Below are 27845 nucleotides of genomic sequence, written 5' to 3'. Positions count from 1 at the left end.
TTGATGGTGCAGCTGTTTGAGGATCTGAGGAACAATGCCAAATCTTTTCAGTCTCCTGACGGGGAATAGGTTTTGCCGTGGCCTCTTCACGACCGTCTTGGTGTGTTTGGACCATGCAGTTTGTTGGTGATGTGGACACCAAGGAAATCTCAACCTGCTCTACTACAGCCCTGTCAATGAGAATGGGGCATGCTCGGTCGTCCTTTTCCTGTAGTCCAATCATCTCCTTTGTCTTGATCACACTGAGGGAGAGGTTGTTGTTCTGGCAACTCCCTATAGGCTGTCTCATCAGCAAACTTACTGATGGTGTTGGAGTCATGCCTGGCCATGCAGTCATGAGTAAACAGGGAGCACACACCCCTGAGGAGTCCCCATGTTGAGGATCAGCATGGCAGATTTGTTGTTACCTACCCTTACCACCTGGGGGCAGCCCGTCAGGAAGTCCAGGATCCAGTTGCAGAGGGAGGCATTTAGTCCCAGGGTCCTTAGCTTAGTGATGAGCTTTGAAGGCACTATTTAATAAATAAAAAAATTAGCCTTTATTCAATTAGGCAAGTCAGTTGACGGCCTACACCGGTCAAACCCAGTTGACGCTGGGCCAATTGTGCTCCGCCCTGTGGGACACTGTCAAACACAGCCGGTTGTGATACAGCTTGGATTTGAACCAGGGTGTCTATAGTGACACCTCTAGCACTGAGATGCAGTGTCTTAGACCTCTGCGCCACTCAGGTGTTGAACGCTGAGCTGTAGTCAATGAATAGCATTCTCACATAGGTGTTCCTTTTGTCCAGGTGTGAAAGGGCAGTGTGGAGTGCAATAGAGATTGCATCATCTGCTGATCTGTTGGGGCGGTATGCAAATTGGAGTGGGTGTCGGGTTTCTGGGATAATGGGGTTGATGTGAGCCATAACCAGCCTTTCAAAGCACTTCATGGCTACAGACGTGAGAGCTACGTGTCGGTAGTCGTTTAGGCAGGTTACCTTAGTGTGCTTGGGCACAGGGACTATGGTGGTCTGCTTGAAACATGTTGGTATTACAGACTCAGACAGGGAGATTTTGAAAATGAAGACACTTGCCAACTTCCAAGTGAAGACACTTGCCAGTTGGTCAGCGTAGGCTCGGAGTACACTTCCTGGTAATCCGTCTGGCCCTGCAGACTTGTGAATGTTGACCTGTTTAAAGGTCTTACTCACATCGGCTATAGAGAGTGTGATCACACAGTCATCTGGAACAACTGATGCTCTCATGCTTCTTTCAGTGTTACTTGACTCAAAACAAGCATATAAGTAATTTAGCTCGTCTGGTAGGCTTGTGTCACTGAGGCAGCTAGCCGCTGCCCAAATCCTCCCACATCCGACGAGCATCAGAGCCGGTGTAGTACGACTCGATCTTAGTCCTGTATTGAGGCTTTGCCTGTTTGATGGTTCGTCGGAGGGCATAGCGGGATTTCTTATAAGCTTCCGGTTTAGAGTCCCGCTACTTGAAAGTGGCAGCTCTACCCTTTAGCTCAGTGCGGATGTTGCGTGTAATCCATGGCTTCTGGTTGGGGTATGTACGCACAGTCACTGTGTGGACGACGTCATGGATGCAGTTATTGTTGAAGCCAGTGACTGATGTGGTGTACTCCTCAATGCCATCGGAAGAATCCTAGAACATATTCCAGTCTGTGCTAGCAAAACAGTCCTGAACACCAACTGTTCCCGAGTGATGACACATTCTATCTGGTCTATACTGTGTCAAAGAATCTTCAAATCCTCACCTTCCCAACATCTTGTAATTGGTACCTATCTGACTGTCAGAAACGGGAGGGACCCAACACAATTTAGATTAAAAGTTTCTCATTTTCCTAGAGAGATGCTCAAGGTGGGCTGCAGATGACAGCATTTTCCTCTGCTTTCTCATCCCGAGACCCTGTATGGAATGAACGGAATTTAATGGGATGTTTTCTCCTTTCCTTGAAAGTGATTTGTCTTTGCAGCCTTATCTTGATATTCATTATGTTTGCCACATAACTGTCTGGGTGATGAGGTAGAGCAGCATGTCAAAGCAAAATGGTGTATGTGTGCATGCGTGCATGACATATGTAAGTGCGTGTGTGTGTGTGTGCACGTAAGAGAGAGTGTTTAAAATATATGTATTGTTATGTATTTTGGTTCTCCAACATCATTTATGTTTCCAGAGTGATTCTCTGAGTCGATTTCCTTAAGCATTGATCCACTATTTTCTTCCAAAGCCTAAAAGTCAACACCAATCTCCTAACTCAAGTTGTCCTTATAAAACAGCCACCGTTAACATTTTTGTATTTTTTTTAACCTTTATTTAACTAGGCAAGTCAGTTAAGAACAAATTCTTATTTTCAATGACGGCCTAGGAACAGTGGGTTAACTGCCTGTTCAGGGACAGAACGACAGATTTGTACCTTGTCAGCTCGGGGATTTAAACTTGCAACCTTCCGGTTACTAGTCCAATGCTCTAACCACTAGGCTACCCTGCCGGACCAAAACATCCTGCATGTCTCGTAAAAACGGTCAGACGTGACCTGAGCCTCTCAGCAGCTGTGTTTGACATGGACAGAGTGCATGCTATGGTTCCAGGCACAGACCCTCTCTCTTTGATTAATCAAGCACTGGCACGACCCACAGAGGGCCACCGTACCCCCTCAGGCCTGACCATGGTCATCCCAAATGGAATCATATTCCTTATAGCGCACTTAAGTACTGCACTAAATAGGGAATAGGGTGACATTTGGGACAGAGCCACCAGAGGTCCAGCTTGTCACGAATTGATGACGACTGACATGCCCTGCTAGTTGATCAGCGGCATATAAAGTACATACATAGCTGAGCTCAATCACTCAAACTGCACCCAGGCCTGGACCAAACGCCCATGGAAAGCCCACCATTGTCATGTGTGTCACACTTTAAGGGCAATGTGATCTATGAATAACAGTGGGCAAACCCCATCTTTCCGATCGTATCTAATGATTATAGAAGTTGAATGATGTTGTAGCACGTTAGAACTCACTTGGCCCTGAAAGCTTTGAACTGAGTGCAGTGATGTGTCCTCTTGTTTGAGTGATGGCCATCTACTCTACGCTACATCCACTATTGATATACAAACAAAGTGAGGTGTGTATTCTGATTTAGTTTTATATCTCGATCCCATTCTAAGATATGGACTACATTATGTGGGAGAGTAAAGGGTGACTTTGTGTGTGTATTTCTCCCTCTCACCCGGTTGGCTCATAAAGCCATGTCTCATTTCATCAAAGCCAGCTCCCCGCTACTGGCTATTCCTCAGTTGCCTGTTGAGCTTTTAAATTGCCTGTGTATGCACACGACTCAGCAGTATGAAGGAATGGTAATTTGAATGCTTTTTAAGAGAAAAAGTGGCAAAGCTTTGCATTTAATAACGCAACTTGCTCTTCAGAGTTGTCTTTGAAGATGCCAGCAGGCCAGCATTGCCCAAAGTGCATTTGAGAGGACAGCATAATAAATAGAATGGAATGCAGTGCCAGTTTTGAGGGAAATGCAATGTGTGGATATATCCGATATATATCCCAACATGAATCGTGATGATAACTCACATTTGTATTGAAAAATTCCACCTATAACTTCTCTATTTTGTAAATGCTGACAAGATTTCAAATGTTGTTTGTAACAATATGTGTTATTCAGTTATGTCAATAAATCCTAATATCCAAAGCCCACAGTAACTATAACTATGCCCTTTTCAGGGAATTCCCCATCAGAAGAGTCAGAGGAGCGCGACAAGGAGCCCCGGACCCTGACCTACCCAGCGTACATCGCCAGCCTGCTGGACTCCGGTGCCAAGCGCATGGCGGTGGGGGTGCGCATGGACTGCAGCAGCCAAGGCCAGTGCCCGTACTCCTGCCACCTCTGCCATATGAGCCCTGGGCCTGGGCGTCCAGCTGAGCCTGTACTGCTCCAGATGACTAAGGCCACCCCGCTCTACGAGCTGGTCTCCAACAACGAGACCTACCAGGCACTGAAAATCTTGGTTTACTCTCTTTTTCACCGATTTTTGCAGACGTAGTCAAATCTTCATGATCAGAGTGGATTTCTAAAATCGTTAATAAACTAAAGTGATACTGCCAAAAGCAGTGTGCACATTGTTTTGTCTTTGAAGATATCATAAAATTATTCCCATGCACCTGCAACAAACAACCTAAGATGTGCTTTTCCAATTATTTTATTCAGAGCAAAGAGGAACATTCACCACCAACAATTTGATGTCAATTTATACATTTAATCATGCAGTGAGAGAACCCCTTGTTTTGGGAGTGTACCACAGCAAAACACATAAGCTAGTTGTTTGGCAATGGCGGTCGCAAAATGTGCTGATCTCTGACTTGAAAATGTTGGGTGACCATGTAGTGTATACCAGACATAAGCCTACATCAGTATGCCAAACTGCTAATAGCTCTATATTGATCTACTGTGATTAAAGACATGTTTTTAAGATACTAAATGATTTCATCACTTTCTACCTGGTTTTAGTCATTTAAGTATTTTTTTATTAAAGAATTACTGACACATTCAAAACCTCCAATCCACCAGTTGAGAATCGCTGAACTAGAGGAAGACTGCATGACCCCCTAGAGGGGCAGATGATATTGATGCCAAGGCTCAGGTTGTGTGTGATATTGACAGTGTTTGCTCTATCTCTTTGCAGGCACTGCAGGAGGCCATGATGAGCATGCTGTGGTGTTCTGGGAAAGGCGACGTCATCGATGACTGGTGCCGTTGCGACTCGAACGCATTCGGGATGGACGGCCTGCCAACATGTGCACCTCTCCCCCAGCCTAGGTTAGTCACTCAAAGCAATCAGTTTACACAACTTGATAAACACAAATAAGATTGTATGTATTGATTTATTTAACCAGGTAGGCTAGTCGAGAACAAATTCTCATTTACAACTGCGACCTGGCCAAGATAAAGCATAGCAGTGTGAACAGACAACACAGAGTTACACATGGAGTAAACAATTAACAAGTCAATAACACAGTAGAAAAAGAAATATCTAAAGATGAGCTTGTCTTGTCATGATTTGTGGAGTTAGGTGTCACTATCTTTATTTCTCTACCAGGCTCAGGTTGTCCCACTCCTATGAGCCCAGCAGTTCATTGGTCATCATGGAATGGAATCACACTGAGCCACTAATTGGGGTGCGGATTGTTGATTACCTCATCAGCCAGGAGAAGGTGACAGAGAGGACAGACCACTCCAAAGTGGAGACAGGTACATCCCTTGAGGAATTATGGTATTTATGTTAATTTCATACATTATGCCCATGTTTAAATACACAAACAGCTGAGTATGATTACTTAATGTAGTGGCAAGGAAAGGCAACTTCAAACTACATGTTACCACAGCAAATTCTAGATGCTTAGAATGATTTAGATTTTTCCTGTTGTAGTTTTGCATGTAACCACAAGATGGTGGTCAATGGTAATAGTAGTGTGGCCTGCATTCACTTAGAGCACCTGAACGTTTTTAAGCTTGAAATAGGTTGCTTTTCTGACAAACGTATGATGAGAAAAATTATTGACCAATGAAACTGATGAGTCTGACATACTGAAAATGACCTATGAAGTGCAAATCACTCAAAACTACAACTTTGAGTTTTTAGTGTTTTTAAATCCTTATGGAATGATTGGTGGATTGATTGATTGATTGCTTCAAAGCACACACCTTAAATGTCAAACATTGGTGGTGAAATGGAGCTATGCAAGACAGTACAGATCTGGGACCACCTAGGAGAAGGGGAACGATATCTGGAAGGAACGTTGTCGGGAGGAGTGGTTCTGATTTAAGCATTCAGTCTCCTGTCAGATTAAACCACCCCCCCCCCCCAAAAAAGAATGTGGTGAATAACCTTCAGATGAACGTACTAGAACTCCAGGGATCCTCTCTGGGCCTCTTCTCTCTGGAAATGCTCTTCATTTTATCTCACAGATCCAGGCTGTTTTATCCCGGCATCTAATGTGATACACATACTGTTGCCTAATGCTCAAGGCCATACTGTGTACTATGGAATTGTTCATAACGTAATATGATCGAAATCTATAGCTACAATTTTAACATGTGTGTTTTGTTAGGCGAAAATCCCTTATGTTGCGCTATGGAATTGTTCATAATGTAATATGATCGAATCCTATAGCTACACTTCTAACATATGCATTTTGTTAGATGAAAAACCCTTATGTTGTTCACTGTCTCTATAGTTTTATTTGTTTAATAAAATATTGGACTTGAATATAAGTCCATAATATATTCTGGCATCAATATGGTATCATCTAGCTTGTCTTGATGCTAACAGGTTTCATTTAGTATTAATTAAAAGTGACATTGATTGCATGGAGCCACCAGCCAAAATAGAACAAATCCATCAAGATGTGCAGATGGAAATGTTTTCTTTCTATCGATTGAAACATTTGTCTGTGTTAGATTTTTGATGAATTATCTGATTAGTTTTGCACCTGCTGCATATCCCAAGTTATCCAGTTGATGCAACGCCACAGTGACATATTTCAACTAAAGTTATTGACGTTTCACGTAATGTGTCTTTACACAGATCCTCTTGTTTGATTGGCTATATGGCCCTCAGGCTTTGGAATCATTCATTCATGTCCAAAGGGGATATTTCCTTTCCTTTTTCCCCATCTGTCCAGTTTGTTTAGAAATTGTTTATGGCTTCCCTTCTCTCCAGGCTATACTGCCCATCCCAAACCCCAACTTCAAACATGTTGTGGCCACAAAAAAAAATCAAAAGAACAATGTTATATCAAGTCCAAATGTGGGATTGTGAAAAAGTGATCGATGAGGAGGTGCTATTGTAAGGGCTAAGACTTACTGGAAGGGAAAGCAGTTTTTTTGTCTTTCTGTGGACTTAAGCCCTTCATCTCTGTTAGGCCTGGATTTGAATGAAACTCAAAACAGCTTCTTTGCCGTGTTTACTGGAAAGATCTGAACAGATTCCATGGAATGTAAAAAGAGATGACTACAGAATCTCACCCCTCTTTTTGTAGAGACTCAAATTCTTCCATTTTTCAAAAGAGAACCCGGACAACCCTTTACTTCATTTACACAAAACAATGGGGTGTTCCTCATGCTGTACTGTACAGTGGTCACTTTCACTCCCCCATAGCCTCGGATTACATTACCCTATATTATAGCTAGATACATATAATATATCATAGCTAATGACTGTAGTCTGGCCTTCTTGACAGGGGCTGGTTGTGTGCTAATCTCACACATAATGGGATTCAGGCACACAACTTGACATCATACCCCTCTCCCAGATGTTGAAGCTGACTAAATCGGAAGTCTGCTTTCAGTCATCACAACTGGGCCAGACTCCATGTGAAAACAAACAGCCGGCCCAGCCAGGCTGATGTCACTGCTTTGATCACCCAATAACGACAGGGTTTACTCAGGGGTCAGTGGGACATGACATCCAATCCGTAAACAGATTACGCGCACCCATGTGCTGCTTGGGGCGGAGTGCCAAACTTCCTCCCCAGCAGGACAAGAGAACCCCTGAAAGGGATGCATGCCCGTGGTGGAAGACAAGGTTTCATACCCAAGGAATGTTTCCATGAGCGCTTTTGTCGGCCGTTGAGCTCACCTCAGCTGTTGGGCAAGGTCAAGTGCTAGGGCAGGTATATTACAGAAGCTGGCACGGGATCTAGGTGGCCTCATAGACCCACACATACCCAGAGAGCAAAAGTCCAGCTGTGAGTAGCGTAGACACTGGCCCCTCACCTGGGCAGGGCAAGACTCCGACAGAGTTCATGAGAAGTCAAGGGGCTAAGGTCTTTATTGCAGTACACAGTGTTATCCCTGCCATCCAGGACCTTTATTTCAGGCGGTGTCAGAGGAAAGCCCAAAATATTGCCAAAGACTCCAGCCACCCAAGCTATAGACTGTTCACTCTGCTACTCACAAAGACTACATTGACACTCCCACATAAAACACACACACATACACACATACACTACATACACACTTTCACACTCAGCATTTGCTGCTGCTACTCTGTTCTCTATTTTACTCATATTATTATCTATCCCGATGTCACTTTACCCTGCCTTTATGTACATATCTACCACAAATACCTTGTATCCCTGCAGATTGATTTGGTACTGATACTCCCTGTATATAGCTACATTTTTGTATATTGTATTTTATTCCTCTTGTTACTATTTGACTTTTCTTATTATTATTTTTAAACTACATCATTGGGAAGGGCTCATAAGAAAGCAGTTCACAGTAAAGTCTAAACCAGTTGTATTCGGCGCATGTGACAAATAAAATTTGATTTGACCTATAATCTATATGTTTAACTTGTGAAAATGACGTGTGTCTGCTTTTTGGTTCAATTAAATTCTACTCTTACTATTGCAACCTATGTTGTGGTTCCAGAACAGATAAAGAGTAAAAGCTTTGATTTAGTTTATTTGAGTTTAGTCATGATGATCTACTTCTTTGGAGATTTACAGCGAAATGACAATCACAACATACAACTAACATTGATGAGGTGAGAGATGTCAAACATAGCAATGCCACAAAAACAACCCTTAAGCTCGTAACCACTTTCAGGCCGAGCTCTGACAAGTGGCAACACCGCACTCTATTCCCAGACAAATATTTACTTTACAAATGAAGTTGAAAGTCTGTGGTCCAGAAGGGATATTAGGAGAGCCAAGAGACAAGGGCGTCCTCACAACAGAGCGGGGAGTTGGATCACACCATCAAAACCTCCATGTGCTGTATGCAAACAAAAGTCATGAGCAAAACACACAGATGTCAGTCCCGCCATGCTACCATGTGGTAAATGGTTCAGACTGCTTTAGACTGCTGTTGAAGCCACTCAGAAACAGAATTAATGCAAGTGTGGTGAGGCTCTATGCATGGCGGGAATTGTTTGAGCCAGAGGAAATACAATTATTCCTAACTGTTCAAAGAACTCTGAAAGGTTTGTCATAAACAGATGTTTAATATTGGTGGTGATAATGTGATTCTTATTTATGATCTACTGTATGACATTAGTAAAGTACTCTTAAGACAGATGAGAAGACCAATACATATTCAGTTCACAATCCGGGACCAAAAACAGATCAACCAATTTGAGCAGATTGTATAAGGTGTTTGCCCCCTCTCAGTCTCCTCTCGACCATACTCACTTTTACGTAAAGTGAGACCCTAAAACATTATGCATTAGGCTATGTTATACATTGTCTTTAATCAGATATCAACTGTGTTTCATCTAACACTCGTGTTATGCGCTCCAACAGTGTCATTGCCCTTTTAAAATCTTTTTCACATCATATTTGGGGTTTGGCAGTTTCAGATTCAGCTTTGGAACACATGCAAGTTCAAATTCTATCAGCTTCAGTTCAATGTTGAAATATTTTGCTGGATATCAAGAACAGGCAATTTATCACATCTCTAAGGCCATAATCGAAGGCAATACAGTATAAATTGTAAGCGGTAAGCGGTTCTATGACGTAAATGGCAGAGGCCGTGTTCTTATCAAAGGCTTTTTTTGTGAGAAAGTCTACGCAGATTGAAATGTTCTTCCTCCCTCTACCCAAGTAACTTCACTTTTAAAAATGACACCCCCTCCCCCCTACTTCAATTAGGGCTTTATTTCCTCTGTTTCTCTGAAAAAGACAATACGTTCCATGTGGGAGATCAAGTCTGTTAATCATTTTTAGCCAGGAAGTGCCAAGAAGCAATGCTCTACAAACTGTTGTTGTCCATCTCTTGCCTTTTGTTAATCAAAGTAGACAACAAGAGCCAGATGTTATTTGTTGAGTCTTTACGGAGCTGCCAAGTCTGCTGGTACCTAGCAGTTGCTGTTTTAATAGAACTGGTAAAATTCCCAGCGTTTTGGACATGGGGGAACTTATGTGATGGATTAGGGAATTTTCAGGTTTAATTGTTTACCTGTTTATTAAACAAAAGAGTATCTGTTTGTGTGTGTTCAGGCCCTAGGTCTTTCTTTCACTCCCCGTCTTTCCCTTTAAATCACTCATTTCTTTTTCTCTCTTTTATGAAAAAATTGCGGACAGTGACACGTTCAGAATCTGCACCTTAGCAGAATCAATGTCTCTGTTCATGTAGCGACGATTGAGACTTGAGTTTGAGATTAAATGTGACACTTTAGTACAGAATCCAGTTGGATTCACGTGGGAAACATTGTTAAAATGCTCCAGGACCAGACTAGTGATATCTAACGTGCCAAAGTAAACTCTCTCTCATTTTAGCTGGCTAATGTTAGGATGGCTAGCTATTTTTGACTAACTTTGCCAGCTAATGACAACATTGCCATCTGTCTAAAGTAAATTTGACTGCATTAAAATAATGGCAAAATTAGTTTCCTACAAAATATTTTCTTACTTCAGCAATGTCATCTTATTTCCGGGCCACTAATGAAACAGTCCTTAACCCCCATTCAGAATGGCTGGCCATCAGTCACCTTTTGGGCACTACTATAGCAGAGAGCGACTTGAGAACGTTCATAACAATGGCATGATGCTACCGAGTGATATAGGTGCAACCCGGGAATTCCCTTGTCAGACTCGGATTAGTCACTACTCCTCAGTAGCTCTTTCCCATTATAATAAAGTGTTTGATGAATAAATACATGTGTTGAATGGGTATGAAAGCAACTACACATGTATTCTCTTATGCAAAATATGGCAGGTTGGCATGGTCCTGGTCCATCTATAACTTTCTTAATCAAATGTCTCATATCACATATGTTAGTAAAAAATATTTTTTCCAGTAATACCACTCCACATACTGACTCTGTCTCTCTACAAGATATCATGTGCTTGTCAGAATCTATTGTCAAGGTAGACCTGGGCCAACGGAAGGAATGATATCAGCCTCAGCTGATGTGAGAAGGATAAATGCACTTTGGTTTCCTCTGAATTCATCGAAAATCACACAATACTTGGTAATTTGTATAGAAGCCTTGCATGTGACTAGATCAGGTTGCATGTGAACCTCTGGTTAAAGCAATTCAAAATAAAATTGCGAGAGGATTATTTCATAGCGCTTAGGATTCTTACATTTCGACCAGTTGACAAGATAATGAGGCCTTGGACAATGATAGCACAGTGGACTCATCATTAGCTCATTATTTTGAGCATGTTCCCACACAGTTTAGCATAGACAACACAATGCTAATCATTAGCCACTCGCAATGGATTTGAACTTAGTTGAGTTCTTTTAGATTATCCATACCCTCATGTATCCCTCTGCATATGTAATACACACCTGCAGTACTTTGTGCTTTATAGTATCTTTCCAACTACTAGGCTACTTTTAAAGATAGACACAAATGTACAGAACCATGATGTTTGAGGCAGCTATTCCTTTAAAGCTGCAAAATATGTCACTTTTTGGGCGACCTGACCAAATTCACATAGAAATATGAGTTATAGATCTGTCATTGCCATTGAAAGCAGGTCTAAGAAGCAATAGATCGGTTCTATATGCACTATTTATATGCTTCCCGTTATTAAGTTTAGTTTTTGCATCTTTTACATTCATTTGGGTACACTAGCCTCAAACAGCTGAAAATACAATATTTTTGGTTATGGAAAATCTATTTCACAGCGGTTTAGATGGTACAATGATTCTCTACACTACTTGCTTATTTCGTCACAAAAACTGAAATTAGGCAAACTATTAGAATTTTTGCAAACAGGAAATGCCAGAGCAATTTCTGCATAGTGAATCTTTAAAAACAAACGTTCAGATAATTAGTAGGAAAACCTTTTGTCATCATTGTGATGTTGCCAGATTGGCTTCAGATGCAGTATAACATTCATAGCTTGCTAAGATTGAGGGGAGACCACCAGATTTTAGCTAGCTAACATTAGCATTGCTATTTTTGCCACACTTTGCTAAATAATGACAAATTGCCACCTGTCTAAAGTAAATTGAAGACGTAAAAATTATTGTCATTCAGCTGTGGTTGTTTACATTAGCATTATCTGATTGCTCAGAGAAACCACTGTTCCAAAACGTTTTAAGTGAATTATGGGTTGACTCAGCTTCTGAGGATTTGCAGTCAGTTTTGCAGAATTGGTCCCTATAGCCAATATAATTCACTCCAATAGTTAATGGACCAGACAGGTGCTGAAGATGGCTGAGCGTTCTTCACATCGGGTCCCTAATTACGACTGGATTCCCCATATGGACCATCTAGACAAGAGAAGAGTGTGAGAGGCATGGAAAATTATCAATCAAGCAATAACTCCCAGTATGGGGAACTTAATTAATCATGATCATTGGCAATAGAGCTCGACAGCTTATAGTCCTAACAAACTCAAATGAGTTACCTCTGGTTCGTTCAGCCATTCCTATGGGGGAAATTCATGGGGACAGAATGGGGTTTTGGGATAAACACCCAAAATACGGTATTGAGGTTAACGCAGGCTTAGGAGAGTTCATACATTTTGTTCCATGAGATAATATCAGTCCGTTAAACTTCTTGACGCACCCATCCCTGTAGCGGGATCATATCATTTTCATCAACACCCGCTGAATTGCAGTGCGCCAAATTCAAATTACATTACTAAAAATATGTAATTTTCATGAAATCACAAGTGCAATATAGCAAAACACAGCTTAGCTTGTTGTTAATAAATCTTGTTAAGGATAGGGGCCAGTATTTCCCCTTTGGATGAGTGCCCATAGTGAACTGCATCAAAATCTGTCCTAAATTGCTAATATATGCACATTATAATTCATATTGGATAGAAAACACTCTGAAGTTTCTAAAACCGTTTGAATTATGTCTGTGAGTATAACAGAACTCACAGGGCAGGCAATCTTGCAAACTAGTTTTGAAATCCTGAAAGTTGGGGCAACTTTGACATCATCGCCCCCTCCCAACAAGTTATGGATCTGGAAACACTTCCTATGTCTTCCACTAGATGTCCTCATTCAGTAGAAAGTGTAATGGAGCATTTGCTGTGAACTTTGACCTAATGGGAAGGAAAGTGCTAGAGTGTCGCAAAAGATTCATGTGCTTGAAGGCGCGTATGCGTTGGAGTGCTTCGTCTGTTCCAATCAGCTAGGATGGCCCGGTTGGAATGCTATTCGATTTGTATGATTATAACATCCTGAAGATTGATTCTGCACTTAGTTTGACCAGTTTCGTCGACCTGTAATATGTAATTTGGAAGTTTTGATGCAAAATTATCCTGGACCAGAAGTCATTTTTTGGGCATTTGAGCTGAAAGTGGTAGCAGATGCTTCTACATGGACACTAGAATTGAACATTATGAAACAAAACGATTTATTGTTGAACTAGGACTCCTTGCACTACATTCTGATCGAAGATCATCAAAGGTAAGGGAATATTTATGTTGTAATTTTGTATTTCTGTTGACTCCAACATAGCGGAGAAATATTGTTACGTCTGAGCGCCGTCTCAGATTATTGCAATGTTAGGCTTTTTCCATAACGTAAGCGGTTGCATTAAGAACCAGTGTATCTTTTTAATTATATGTAGAACATGTATCTTTAGTCAAAGTTTATGATGAGTATTTCTGTTATCTGGCGTAGCTTTCTATAATTCCTCCGGACATTTTGGAGAATTTTCTGAACATGGCGTCAATGTAAACCGAGATTTATGGATATAAAATGCATATTATCGAACAAAACATAAATGTACTGTGTAACATGTCATATGACTGTCATCTGATGAAGAATTTCAAGAGGTTAGTGAATTATTTATTTTTTAATCCTGCTTTTGTCATTTTATCTTTTGTGGTACAAAATGGCTATGTTTTCTCTTTGTTTTGTTGGTGGTCTAACATAAATATATGCTGTGTTTTCACCGTAAAACATTTTAAAAATCTGACACGCTGGGTAGATGAACAAGGTGTTTATCTTTCATTTGAGGTATTGGACTTGTTAATGTGTGGAGGTTAAATATTTCTAAGAATATTTTTGCATTCCCTGCGCCACCGTTTCAGCTGAACGGGGGGGTGTAGCTCCTGTAGGGGAACCCATAGGTTTAACAAGTCCACCTGGTGTGTCAGATTTCAATACAGCTTTTCGGCGAAAGCATAATAAGCGTTTGTAAGAACATCTCTCTCAGTAGACAAAATATTACAAACACTAGCAGCCAAGTAGATTGGTCATGAAAGTCAGAAAAGCAATAGATTAAATCGCTTACCTTTGATGATCTTCGGATGTTTGCACTCACGAGTCTCCCAGTTACACAATAAATGTTCCTTTTGTTCCATAAAGATTATTTTTATATCCAAAATACCTCCATTTGTTTGGCGCATTGTGTTCAGAAATCCACAGGCTTGAGCGGTCATGACATCGCAGACAAAAATTCCAAATAGTACCCGTGATGTCCACAGAAACATGTCAAACGTTTTTTATAATCAATCCTCAGGTTGTTTTTAAAATATATAATTGATAATTTATCAACCGGGACTGTCACTTTTTCAATAAGAGAGGGAGAGACAATGGCTGCCTCACTCTGTTGCGCAAGCAAAACTCTGCGAACACCCAGCTATCCACTGACGCAATGTTATCTTTCTCGCTCATTTTTCAAAATAAAAGCCTGAAACTATGTCTAAAGACTGTTGACACCTTGAGGAAGCCATAGGAAAAGGAATCTGGTTGATATCCCTTTAAATGGAGGCAAGGCATCCAATGGAACAGAGAGCTTTCAGGAAAAACAGCACTTCCTGGTTTGATTTTCCTCAGGTTTTCACCTGCAATATCATTTCTGTTATTCTCACAGACAATATTTTGACAGTTTTGGAAACTGTAGAGTGTTTTCTATCCTAATCTGACAATTATATGCATATTCTAGTTTCTGGGCCTGAAAAATAGGCCGTTTCAAATGGGTATTTTTTTTTACAAAAACGAAAATCCTGCCCCCTACACTCGAGAGGTTAACATGACCTTTTATGAATTAAGCTTTTATGTGCTTGTTTTGATATAAATTCACAAAAAGTAACGTTAGCTGACGAAGATTATATCATAGAATAAAATGTATAACATATTTATCACAGACCTTATTTTCGTTGTTTATCCAAAAACCCTAAACCCTCCCCAAAAAACAGTCATTTCCCAATAGGCTTTGGCCAACGGAGTTAGTGCCTACAAAAATACCCCATTACTATTGCTCTCTATGGCAACAGTAGTGGTTATTTCAATCACTGGATCATGTCAATGGAGGGTATTCTGCAGGGGATGATCCTGGAGAGTGAAAAAGAAATGCAACTGCCCTGGTCCTAAAGAATGTCATGGAAATATTTGGTTAACACCACAAGATTTTGGTTGATCCCACTATTCCAGTTCTCTTACAACGAGAAATATGATTAAGCTCAGATTCTGGACCATGATGAATAGAGGATTATTGGAGTCTTGTTGTGTAGCATTTTTTGGGCAGAATGTTAGATTTATGAAGAGATGGTGCATGTAAAACACTATTTTGAAGGATAACTTTAGAAGGATCATAACTTGGCGTTGCTAAGCAGTGAATAGCCTGATATGAAGTAATAGATCACTTCTGATAGCTATTACGAGCAATCCAAGTGGTATAAGAAAGTACCTGTCAGGCCTAAAGCCATATCTATTTATTTTTGCTGTCTGTCAAATATCAGGAAGCCAATAGCGCTTTTCAATTCTGATGTCCATAAAAGGGCTGCACACAATGTTGTACAGTTGCATGTTGTGTGTAGGCAGACCTATGCAATTCGATTAAGATAGGATTAAAACATTCATTCTTTCTTGCAGTCAATGACCAAAAGCGTCCTCTTTGGCCTCATGGGTAAAAATCCCCAAATCTGCAATATATGAACCTTTTGTGTTTTTCATTTAGCTAAATGGACAATCACAGTATTATTACATAGCCATGTGAATATGTAATGTAATGCTTGTAATGCCCCATACGAAAAAGATTGCGGTCAGAGTGTAGTATAACTGTAGTACACCGCAATATAACTGCAGTTCGAGTGCAGTATAACTGCAGTATGCTGCAGTTTTTCTGCAATTACTGCATCCAAAATACCCCAGTCGACTGCAGTCACTGCACTTTTACTGCTGTTTCAAAACTGCAATCTTTTTTTGTAAGGGGCCGTGTGAGACTGTTGACTGTATTGGCCGTCTACCAACTCAAAACAGTTGTCTTTTCCAACAACTCCCATTTTAAAACTGAAGGATTTAAAGTGTTTATTTCAGGTTGAATATCGAACAACCCTGGTCCTTCACACAGTTCATTGGTGGACTAGCAAACTAGCTGCATTTCTTTTATTTTTTATTTGTTTGCTTCATTTCTCACTGGCTGGCTAGCTAGCAAGATCACCAATTCAATATTTAAAAACATGTCTACATAACTTATATATTCCTGAGTTCAAAAATAGTTTATTTGTTCATCTAAACATCTGATGGTGAGAAGCTAATTTTAGCTAGTTAGCAAGCACACTGATACATCATCTTACTTTGTGAACATTCCCTTCTGTTGTATAGGCCTACTGCTTTCGGCAACTGTGCGTCTTTGTCAAAACATTTTATAGTTATCAAACTTATTGGTGGCACATTTGCCATCTACCCGCCAAATATGTCCGCCAGCTTTTTGGGGGGTGCAAGAATACAACGTTTAGTGTGTCAAAAAAATAAAAAAATAAAAGTATGCTTTTAAATGCCAGAATGTCCTATTGCATTCTTCTCTTCATCTAGTGTGAATTTGCTGCACACTATACAGTAGATAGGTTAGCTGACAATGTCACGAAAATGATGCACGTGATTCAATGGGGCAGAAGTCCATGTGTTGTTGTGATTCTGGATGGCCAGATAGCGAGCAACAATGACAAGAAGCTGCCATGTGGGGAATCGTAGGTGGCTCGTTTCAGCTCCTTTTATCTTGTTCTTGTTACCATGTCTTGTTTTGAGGTGTTTTGACTGATGTCATGTCTCTGCTAATAGGGCCAAAATTCGCTAACTAGCTAACCAACAACTGTAACAATGTATTTGAGAGACATCAAATCAAGTGCTCATAGTGCAAATGCATTTATATTTTCAATAAACATTCGAGACAAAATGTAGTTTACCGGTTGTCAACAATCTAAGCCAACCCCGTGTCAGTTTTGTTGCTAAACAATTAACCAATCTATCGATGACAAAACATTTATTTTCAGACCCACCTTTGTTTGACAACAGCTGAAAATCAGATAAGGGGACAGGCTGTACCAAAATGAACAAATGGCAGGGAACAACCTTCTTGTCAGTTTGGATAAGCCTTGAATGTTGATATGTGTTGGTCACAGCATACATTTTTACTAAACAATATGTTCTAAATCATATTTAGTATGGTTAGTGCATTTAGTTAAATGAAGTACCCTAAGCTAGAAAGATTTTTAACTAAACAAATAGATCCAGCTCACATAAAATATCTGCAGTACATTGCCAAAATATATATTTGTTCTCCATTTGTCAACAATGTCAACAATCAGGTCTGCGCATAGCCATATTTGATTCTGTTAGTCAATTGTTGTATCTTTTTGAGAGACAACCCTTCAGAGGAAGCATCAAAAGTAGTTTTAGAGTGGTTTTATATCTCAAAGTATATGACAGATGGTTATCTACAGTATGTTGTCATGAAGTGCAAATTTAAACAAATATGAACTCTTACTGTATTCTTAATCCCATAAAAGAATAGAAACGTTTTACATTTGTTTCCTAAGAACAAAACAGCATCCAACCCTCTAACCACTAGGCAGGTAGTCTAGTGGTTAGAGCGTTGGGTCAGTAACCGAAAGGTTGCTGGATCGATTCCTGTCATTCTGCCCCTGAACAAGGTAGTTAACCCACTGTTCCCCTGTAGGCCATCATTGAAAATAAAAATGTGTTCTCAACTGACTTGCCTAGTTAAATAAAGGTTAAAAAAAGGAAAAAATATGCGAGCAAAACTTAAGCGCAACTTAATGTATTTCCACCGTCCCTTCCCAATGGGCTCTAAACAGAACTTTCTTTACGCTAGACAGATATTCCAATTCTAGCAATTAATATGCTAAGTGGTACAATCCTTCACAATGTCACTTTTCATTTCCATCTTTCTGCATTTAAATCCACGCTCCTTTGTAGGTCTCTGTGCAAGTGAAATATTTCTCAGTGACAGCTGTCTTTTTTCGGTGTTGTTTTCACTGTTACCTGACCCAATGTTTTTACCAATTGGTGACCCATACGGGTTGAGCAGGATTCAGGGAGGTCATACAGGATGACCACCTCAGAGAATATCTTTCCCAGTGAGCTGAAATGCATAGGCCCATAGCAAATGCCCTTTGACACATGCAACCCAGCTGGAAAAACACCTTTCCTGCCACTCCTTAATGAGAACAAGCATGGTACAGTGCATTTAGGAAGTATTCACACCCCTTAACTTTTTCTACATTTTGTTAGTTACAGCCTTATTATAAAATGTATTACATTTGATTTCTTTTCCCTCATCAATCATAATCACAAAGCAAAAACAGGCTTTTCGAAATATTTGTAAATGTACACTACTGGTCAAAAGTTTTAGAGTGTTTTTATTTATTTTTGCTATTTTTTACATTGTAGAATAATAGTGAAGAGATCAAAACTATGAAATAAAACATATGGAATCATGTGGTAACCAAAAAAGTGTATTTTATATTTGAGATTCTTCAAAAAGCCACCCTTTGCCTTGATGACAGCTTTGCACACTCTTGGCATTCTCTCAACCAGCTTCACCTGGAAAATTTTTCCAACAGTCTTGAAGGAGTTCCCACATATGCTGGGCACTTGTTGGCTGCTATTCCTTCACTCTGTGGTCCAACCTATCCCAAACCATCTCAATTTGGTCGGGTCATCTTATGCTAGCACTCCATTACTCTCCTTCTTCGTAAAATTGCCCTTACACAGCCTGGAGGTGTGTTTTGGGGTCATTGTCCTGTTGAAAAACAAATGATAGTCCCACTAAGCCCAAACCAGATGGGATGGCATATCATTGCAGAATGCTGTGGTAGCCATGCTGGTTAAGTGTGCCTTGAATTCTAAATCAATCACCAGCAAATAACCATCACACCTCCTCCTCCATGCTTTACAGTGGGAAATCCACATGTGGAAATGATCCGTTCACCCACGCCGCGTCTCAGAAAGACACAGCGGTTGGAACCAAAAATCTCCATTTTGGACTCCAGACCAAAGGACAAATGTCCACCAGTCTAATGTCAATTGCTTGTGTTTCTTGGCCAAAGCAAGTCTTTTCTTAGTATTGGTGTCCTTTAGTAGTGGTTTCTTTGCAGAAATTCGACCATGAAGGACTGATTAATGCAGTCTCCACTGAACAGTGGTTGAGATGTGTTTATTACCTGACCTCTGTGAAGTATTTATTTGGGCTGCAATTTCTGAGAAATGTTTGATCGGGGTCAAGTTTGGGCTCTGGCAGGGCCACTCAAGGACATTCAGAGAATTGTCCCGAAGCCACTCCTGCGCTGCCTTGGCTGTGTGCTTAGGGTCGTTGTCCTGTTGGAAAGTGGACCTTCACCCCAGTCTGAGGTCCTGAGTGCTCTGGAGCAGGTTTTCACCAAGGAACTCTCTGTACTTTACTCCGTTCATCTTTTCCTTGATCCTGACTAGTTTCCCCACAGCATGATGCTGCCACCACCATGCTTCACCGTAGGGATTGTGCCAGGCTTCCTCCAGGTGTGATGCTTGGCATTCAGGCCAAAAAGTTCAATCTTGGTTTCATCAGACCAGAGCATATTGTTCCCCATTGTCTGAGAGTCCTTTAGGTGTCTTTTGGCTTACTCCAAATGGCCTGTCATGTGCCTTTTACTCAGTGCTGTAAAGTACTTAAGTAAAAAATACTTTAAAGTACTACTTAAGTAGTCTTTTTGGGTATCTGTACTTTACTTTACTATTGATATTTTTGACATATTTTACTTCATTACATTCCTGAAGAAAATACTGTACTTTTTACTCCATACATTGTCCCTGACAACCAAAAGTACTTGTTACATTTTGAATGCTTTAGCAGGACAGGAAAATTAAAGCACTTATCGAGAGAAGACGTGGTCATACCTATTGCTTTGGCCTGGCGGACTAACTAAACACAAATGCATCTTTTGTAAATAATGTCTGAGTCTTGGAGTGTGCCCCTGACTATCCATACATTTTAAAAACAAGAAAATGGTGCTGTCTGCTTTGTGTAATATAAGACATTTTAACTTATTTATACTTTTACTTTTGATACATAAGTATATTTTAGCAATTACAATTACCTTTTGATACATAAGTATATTTAAAATCAAATACTTTTAGACTTTTCCTCAAGTAGTATTTTACTGGCTGACTTTCACTTTAACTTGAGTAGCTTTCTACTAAGGTATCTATACTTTTACTCAAGTATGACTTTCTCCACCACTGCTTTTACTGAGAAGTGGCTTCCGTCTGGCCACTCTACCATAAAGGCCTGATTGGTGGAGTGCTGCGGAGATGGTTGTCCTTCTGGAAAGTTCTCCCATCTCCAAAGGGGGACTCTGGAGCTCTTTCAGAGTGACCATCGAGTTCTTGGTCACCTCCCTGACCAAGGCCCTTCTCCCGCGATTGCACAGTTTGGCCAGGCGGCCAGCTCTACGAAGAGTCTTGGTGGTTCCAAACTTCTTCCATTTAAGAATTATGGAGGCCAATGTGTTCTTGTGGACCTTCAATGCTGATGAAATGTTTTGGTACCCTTCCCCAGATCTGTGCCTCTACATTATCCTGCTCTACGGACAATTCTTTCGACCTCATGGGTTGGTTTTTGCTCTGACATGCACTGGTGTGTGCCTTTCCAAATCATGTCCAATCAATTGAATTTACCACAGGTGGACTCTAATCAAGTTGTAGAAACATCTCAAGGATGATCAATGGAAACAGGATGCACCTGAGCTCAATTTTGTGTCTCATAGCAAAGGGTCCTAATACTTGTTCTTTTATTATTATTATGATTTTTTTCACACTTTTTTTCTCCACAATTTTTCATGGTATCCAATTGGTTACAGTCTTGTCTATTCGCTGCAACTCCCGTACAGACTCGGGAGAGGCGAAGGTCAAGAGCCATGCGTCCTCTGAAACACAGCCCACCTGCACTGCTTCTTTGACACAATGCCCACTTAACCCGGAAGCCAGCCGCACCAATGTGTCAGAGGAAACACCGTACACCTGTGCGACCGTGTCAGCGTGTCAGCGTGCACTGAGTCGCTAGTGCGCGATGGGACAAGGACATACCTGCCGGCCAAAGCCTCGCCATAACCTGGACGACAATGTGCCAATTGTGCGCCGCCCCATGGTTCTCCCGGTCACGGCCATTTGCGACGGAGCCTGGACTCGAACCCAGAATCTCTAGTGGCACAGCTAGCACTGCGATGCAGTGTCTTAGACCACTGCACCACTCGGGAGGCCCCAGTTTTTTATTTGTAATAAATTTGCTAAAAATTCTAAAAACCTGTTTGCACTTTGTTATCGTGGGGTATTGTGTGTAGATTGATGAATTAAAAAAAAAATCCATTTTAGAATACAGCTGTAACGTAACAACATTTTGAAAAAGTCTGAATACCCTCCGAATGCACTGTATATTATTTGAGCTCACAGAGTAGTGTTTCTGTGGAGACATTGTGTTGGCGGCTGACAGTACTCATACATGTTCCTAATGTGCCCCAAACTGAAAATGTAAAAGCCTTCGATATTAGCCTATGGATTTGAAGAATTATAAAGTACTATACGAAAATGTTGTCTTGTCTCCTTCAAGAACCGTTGCTATGAATTACTATTTATGATGTTTGCAGGTGCAAATATCCTCTCTAGTCAACACATGATGTCACTGATTTATTTGATGAATTGGATTTCCTCCCGTACAGAGACGATGTTGAGCTTTGTGGATGACATCCTGTCTGGGGCCAAGTCTCCGTGTGTGATGCTTGGGGATATCCCTGACCTCTTGACCTCCTCCGTGAGCATGATCATCCGCTGCCTGGAGCCAGACACGACGTATATGTAAGTTGCTGTAGCATTATCAATGGATGCTTATCTCTTGTGGGGTTTCTTTCCAAAATGCTATATATCAATTTTCAGAAATGTTGGTAAATGAGCTTTTATTGTTTTACAGTTGAAACAACAACAAAGTAGACGGGTGCCTCTGTTTTGATAAAAAGCTGAGGGATGGGCCTGTAGAAATGTAGCCACTCTCAGATTAATAGACAGAGATATGAATGAAAGAACTGCCCATCCATGATATTACATGTATTGTTTTAACTATGTTTTGAGGCCATACAGTATTTCTTTACATTTACAAAATGTACAAACATTGGAGAAAAATAACCTTTTATTGTGGGATCTCATGGGGTATATGAAGAGATAAACAAGGTGCTTGACTCCACCTTACAGTATATAAACTTAAATTGGGTGCTGGATCCTCCGTATATAATCCAAATAACAGAAATAGGACATTTTTTTCACATTTGTATTTTTTTTTTAAACAGAAATATTACATTTATGTAAGTATTCAGACCCTTTGCTATGAGACTCAAAATTGGGCTCAGATGCATCCTGTTTCCATTGATCATCCTTGAGGTGTTTCTACAATTTGATTGGTGTCCACATGTGGTAAATTCAATTGATTGGACATGATTTGGAAAAGCACACACCTGTCTATATAAGGTCCCACAGTTGACAGTACATGTCAAAGAGAAATCCAAGCCATGAGGTCGAAGGAATTCTCCGTGGAGCTTCGGATTGTGTCGAGGCACAGATCTGGGGAAGGGTACCAAAACATTTCATCAAAATTGAAGGTCTACAAGAACACAGTGGCCTCCATCATTCTTAAATGGAAGAAGTTTGCAACCACCAAGACTCTTCCTAGAGTTGGACGCCCGTCCAAACTGAACAATCGGGGGAGAAGGTCCTTGGTCAGTGAGGTGACCAAGACCTCGATGGTCACTCTGACAGAGCTCTAGAGTTCCTCAGTGTAGATGGGAGAACCTTCCAGAAGGACAACCAGCACTCCACCAATCAGCACTCCACCAATCAGATATTTATGGTAGAGTGGCCAGACAGATGCCACTCCTCAGTAAAAGGTACATGACAGCCCACTTGGAGTTTGCCAAAAGGCACCTAAAGGACTCTCAGACCATGAGAAACAAGATTCTCTGGTCTGATGAAACCAAGATTCAACTCTTTTGGACTGAATGCCAAGCGTCACGTCTGCACGAAACCTGGCACCATCCCTACTGCGAAAAAAATGATTTTAGAATAAGGCTGCAACCTAACAAAATGTGAAAAAGTCAAGGGGTCTGAATACTTTCCGAAGGCACCGTATATCATTAATTTATTTGTCCAAAACTGGATGTAGCAACTACAGATTGCCCCTTTAGATTGGTGTTTTTTTTTCACTATCTAATCATGTCAGGGGTTTTTCAATGACATTCATGTATTTGTTGGAAATCTATGATGGTTTAATTCAAGAGAAATAATCATGTTTTTTTGCCAAACGCTATATAGCTGCCTCACTCTCAGAGAAATAAGTTGTACTGCTAGGTTTTACACAGTCAAATGTAACAAATGATACATTTGTGACATCAACATAAACATATGTGTTTTAATGAATCAATACAGTAATTTGAGATCTATATGTAAAACCTTTACATTTGACAGTTCAGTCATTTAGCAGATGTTCTTATCCAGAGCGATTTACAGTTAGTGCATTCATCTTAAGATAGCTAGGTAAGACCACCATATACCACAGTCAATACATTATATGAACATTTCATTCCAGCTAAACAATGGATATATAGATATGTTGCCAACAAAAAAACTTAACCAACTTGTAAACACATTGCTTGCCTCCTTCAAACTTGTTTTAGCAAGCAGTGACTTGAATGTAAGATTTCCAAGAAAAAGACAACAAGGGAAAAGGGAAAATGATTAATTTGAGGAATTGCACAATGTGAAGATTGGTCAAATTAGCTAGCTATTCTTCTTAGGGTAACTGCAGATCCTGGGAAAGCATATCTCCTAGAACTTTTACACCATATTATAACACTGTTGTGTATTGCACTGAGGGAAGCCTTGCCCTGGATGTTCCGTGGATGTGTACATACGTGTCGATGTTATCCCATGGAAACACAGTCTACATGAAGGGAACAACATCCAGTTTGTGCAAGGTAGAGCCTGGAATCACTCCCCAGTCATGTGTATGTACTTCTTTAAGGTTCAAATTGGGGTGTTTTAAATATGGTTCAGACAGCTGGGGAAGTAGCTCATGCTTTGGAACAGCTTGAAAGTGCGTAAACGGAGCACTTAATGCTAATAGCAGAAACAAGAATCACAAGATCAACAGATTAGGTGTGCAGACAAACATGACAGAGAAAGGCCTTGTTCTTGACAAAATGTGCACTATTTGAGATGTTATTTCAATATACATATTTTTCTTTTTTTTAAATCACAAAATTCAACATTTACCCTGGGTTTATATTATAATGACCTCTAATATTTATAAATGGCTAAATAATACACCACGATAACAAACTATTTGGGAGGTATTGTGTATTTTCCAAAAAAAATAGGAAAAAAATGATATTGTTGAATTCGATATTAGGAAAAATCTATTCACTTTCCTGGAAACGTGAGGAGTTAAGTGAGGTCATTGCCAGGTGTAATGAAAGCAACTTATGGTTATTCTGTTTCTGTGCTACTGGACATTACAGTCTGCATTGCTCCGGTGGTTGTAGTAATGCAAGATGATATTGTGGTGATGTAAACTCACCACTGAGGAAGTCCCATGTGAGGTCAATGTTGTGCTGCCTGGTGGCCAGTATGTAATGACCGCATGGAACGCTTGACTGTGTGTTTAGGGTCAGTCGGTGTAATGAATTGGGCCATGCTCTGAGAGATATAAGTTCCTCCGGCACCCCTCCACCTCCCCCTCCCTCCTTTGGCACTCACACTCAGCTCCCTAACTCCACACATGCAGCCACTTACCTCACACACGCTCTGTAAATGGGGTAGACACACTGAAAAGATTACACAAAGGAGGGAGTGGGAGAAACCCTCAGCTTGAGCACATTGTCTCTTCAAATGGTTCTGATGTATAGGAATAGGAATATCCCAATGAAAAACATATGTCCTTTATCTTGACATAATTTTGCTTCTGGTCAGTCTCCTTGTTGGCAGGCTGTTCAGCACAGTTGTTACAACAGGCAAATTCAGTTAATTCAAAATATTTCCTTTTATCATTAAATCTCTCTATACCTGTGCTGTACAGTTAGCGAAATGCTTGATTACTTCTTTAGAAGTGTATTCGCAAAATCTTTCAGTTCAGCTTTGAGAATGTGAAAATACCGGCTCTGTAGGTTCCAAAAAGGAAACCTAATTTTACACATTATTTCATTTCTCTTATTGTCTTGACACTGGACAGTGATCTCAGTGCCTTGTTGGTCAGGCTGTATTGTATTGTATTCGGAACCATGGATACATACCGTACATTTATTTGGGGTAGACAAAATACACTATTTCACAGATACCACTGCAGGTGGTAGTTGTTAATGTTTCCTTCCACTAGATGGCAATATGCTTCAAGTAAATGTTAACATCCACGCACTTGTTTTGTAAATTTAGCCTATTGTCAGATTTTATTAGCAGTTTTATCACATTACAACAGTCAATCAGAAAATGTAATGATTTTGTCACAATAACATTGAATGCATCTAATTTCCACCACTTTATTCAGGCTCATTTTTATTTTTATTTTCAAAACCTGAAGCACTAGTTAGCAGTTGCACACATTATTGCTGTAGCATGCACTCCCATTGCAATGAACTAACACTAGTCATATATGTTGGTTTTCAGGTTTAGGCTCTGGGCAGTGGACAACACAGGCCGTCGCTCCAGTCCTAGTGAGGTCACCATCAAGACCCCCTGTCCTGCTGTGGATGACGTCAAAGCACAAGGTGGGATTTCTCATGCATGGATGGATAGTTTCTGTACCTGTATCTTGGTTTTTAGACAAATTTTCTAACAGTAGTTACCAATCTGAAAACTTGTAGAGACACACATGTAAAGAATTTAACTACACCCGCAAAACCATCTGCTAAATATGTGTATGTTGACCAATAACATTTTATTTTATGTCGGCTCCATATACAGTACTGAGATCAGATATGTGTTGTTGCAGAGATTTCAGACAAGATCTACAACTTGTTCAATGGTTACACAAGTGGCAAGGAGCAGCAGACGGCCTACAATGCGCTGATGGAACTGGGCTCTCCCACCCTGCACCGTGTGCTCTACCACTACAACCAGCGTTACGAGAGCTTCGGAGAGTTCACCTGGAGATGCGAGGATGAACTGGGGCCCAGGTATGAACTGGTGCCCATCTGGCAATGTGAGGATGAACTGGGGCCCAGATCTGATCTGATCTCTCTCTCTCTCTCTCGCTCTCTCACTCTCTCTCGCTCTCTCTCTCAGCACAACTACCTCCGCCAGACTGTGTAGAAGCATCACAAATCGTCCCTACATGGGTGGTTGTTGAGACTCTTGATTTTTTAAGTCATTTTGGATGTGTTTTTAACACAGACTGGTCTATAATTGATTCCAAATACAGGCTTTGATTGTAGACATAGTTTGCGTGAATTGGGTAAAGTGGAAATTAATTCAAAATGATTGGAGACAATTGTACCTCTGACATTCGTTTGTCAATTTACAGCAAGCAGGAAGGCCTCCGCTATCCCCTTACTGGTTACTCAGTGCAGATAAGTATTATAATGTGAAATTGTAGCTAAATGCTTTATAAACAGAGCCATGTGTCCGAATTAAAATGTGTAGGTAAGGTTGCTGGTAGATGCACGGTGAAGCAGGTGAAACTGATTAAGACTGCAAACTCCGAATCAGGGCCTTAGTTTCAAATTAAAGGTTGTTTTTAATCGAGCCCATATTGGAAGCGTTGATGTAATTGGTTTGCTTCTGAAGTGTTCCATTAAAATACACTTACATTAACAGCCCCCAATTTTCAGAGGGATGATTCATGTCAAGAAAGCACCAAAGTAAGTGCATTTGAGGTGAGGATCGGGGGACTATAAACATGGGTTTAGATTAACCTAGTAATCAATTGGACATTATCTCACTAAACACCATTATAGTGTTAAGGAGGGTGGCTGCACTGGCTGGGTCATTCCACGAGAAGAGTACCTTTTGCACCAATATTCAATTTTAAAAGCCTGTTAAATGAAATGCAGTGCTCTTTAATATAGAACACGTGGAGAATTTAATACATATGATTTTTTTATATCAATAAAGGCTCGCTAAAGTGCCAAACTTTCATTCAATCATTTTGACATGTCTCTCTGTCAACCATGTGTCACTTCTAGGAAGATTTCAACCATTGGAGGCTCTTCAGAGGATGAAGGGGAAGACCATCCTCCTCAGTGAATTTCTGAAAAATTCAAATAGTGAAACATTAAAAAAGTGATCCTTTTTAGATAAAACTGAACTAAATATATTCACGTCACCAAAGAATTGATTAAAACACACTGTTTTGCAATTAAGTTCTACAGTAGCCTCGACAGAACTCTGTAGGGTACCACCATGGTGTAGCTGGAGGACAGCAACTTCCATACTCCCCTGGGTACATTGACTTCAATACAAAACCTAGGAAGCTCATGGTTCTCACTCCCTTCCATAGACTTACACAGTAATTATGATAACTTCCGGAGGATAAACTGACATGTTGTCCACCAAATCAAAGGATCAGAGAAGGATTCTAGTACTGAAAGCCTA

At 40.5% G+C, this 27845-nt stretch overlaps 1 protein-coding gene across 10 annotated transcripts in view; it reads left to right on the top strand.

The window, feature by feature from the left end:
• Positions 1-27845, top strand: part of LOC112226955 (astrotactin-1) — a 247471-nt gene that overhangs the window by 213355 nt on the left and 6271 nt on the right. For 9 of the 10 annotated variants that reach the window (XM_024391656.2, XM_024391655.2, XM_024391652.2 and 6 more), the window contains 6 exons: positions 3737-4005; positions 4696-4829; positions 5110-5261; positions 21935-22070; positions 25920-26020; positions 26245-26428. In XM_024391656.2, the coding sequence (XP_024247424.1) occupies positions 3737-4005; positions 4696-4829; positions 5110-5261; positions 21935-22070; positions 25920-26020; positions 26245-26428 (976 nt within the window). The remainder of the gene's footprint in view (positions 1-3736; positions 4006-4695; positions 4830-5109; positions 5262-21934; positions 22071-25919; positions 26021-26244; positions 26429-27845) is intronic. The other variant, XM_024391654.2, reaches the window with a different exon arrangement.

Source organism: Oncorhynchus tshawytscha, linkage group LG28 (genome assembly GCF_018296145.1).
Source record: "Oncorhynchus tshawytscha isolate Ot180627B linkage group LG28, Otsh_v2.0, whole genome shotgun sequence".
In the NCBI taxonomy this organism is placed as follows: Eukaryota; Metazoa; Chordata; class Actinopteri; order Salmoniformes; family Salmonidae; genus Oncorhynchus; species Oncorhynchus tshawytscha.
Note: the sequence above shows the minus strand (reverse complement) of the source record. Positions and strands in the feature narration are given on the sequence as shown.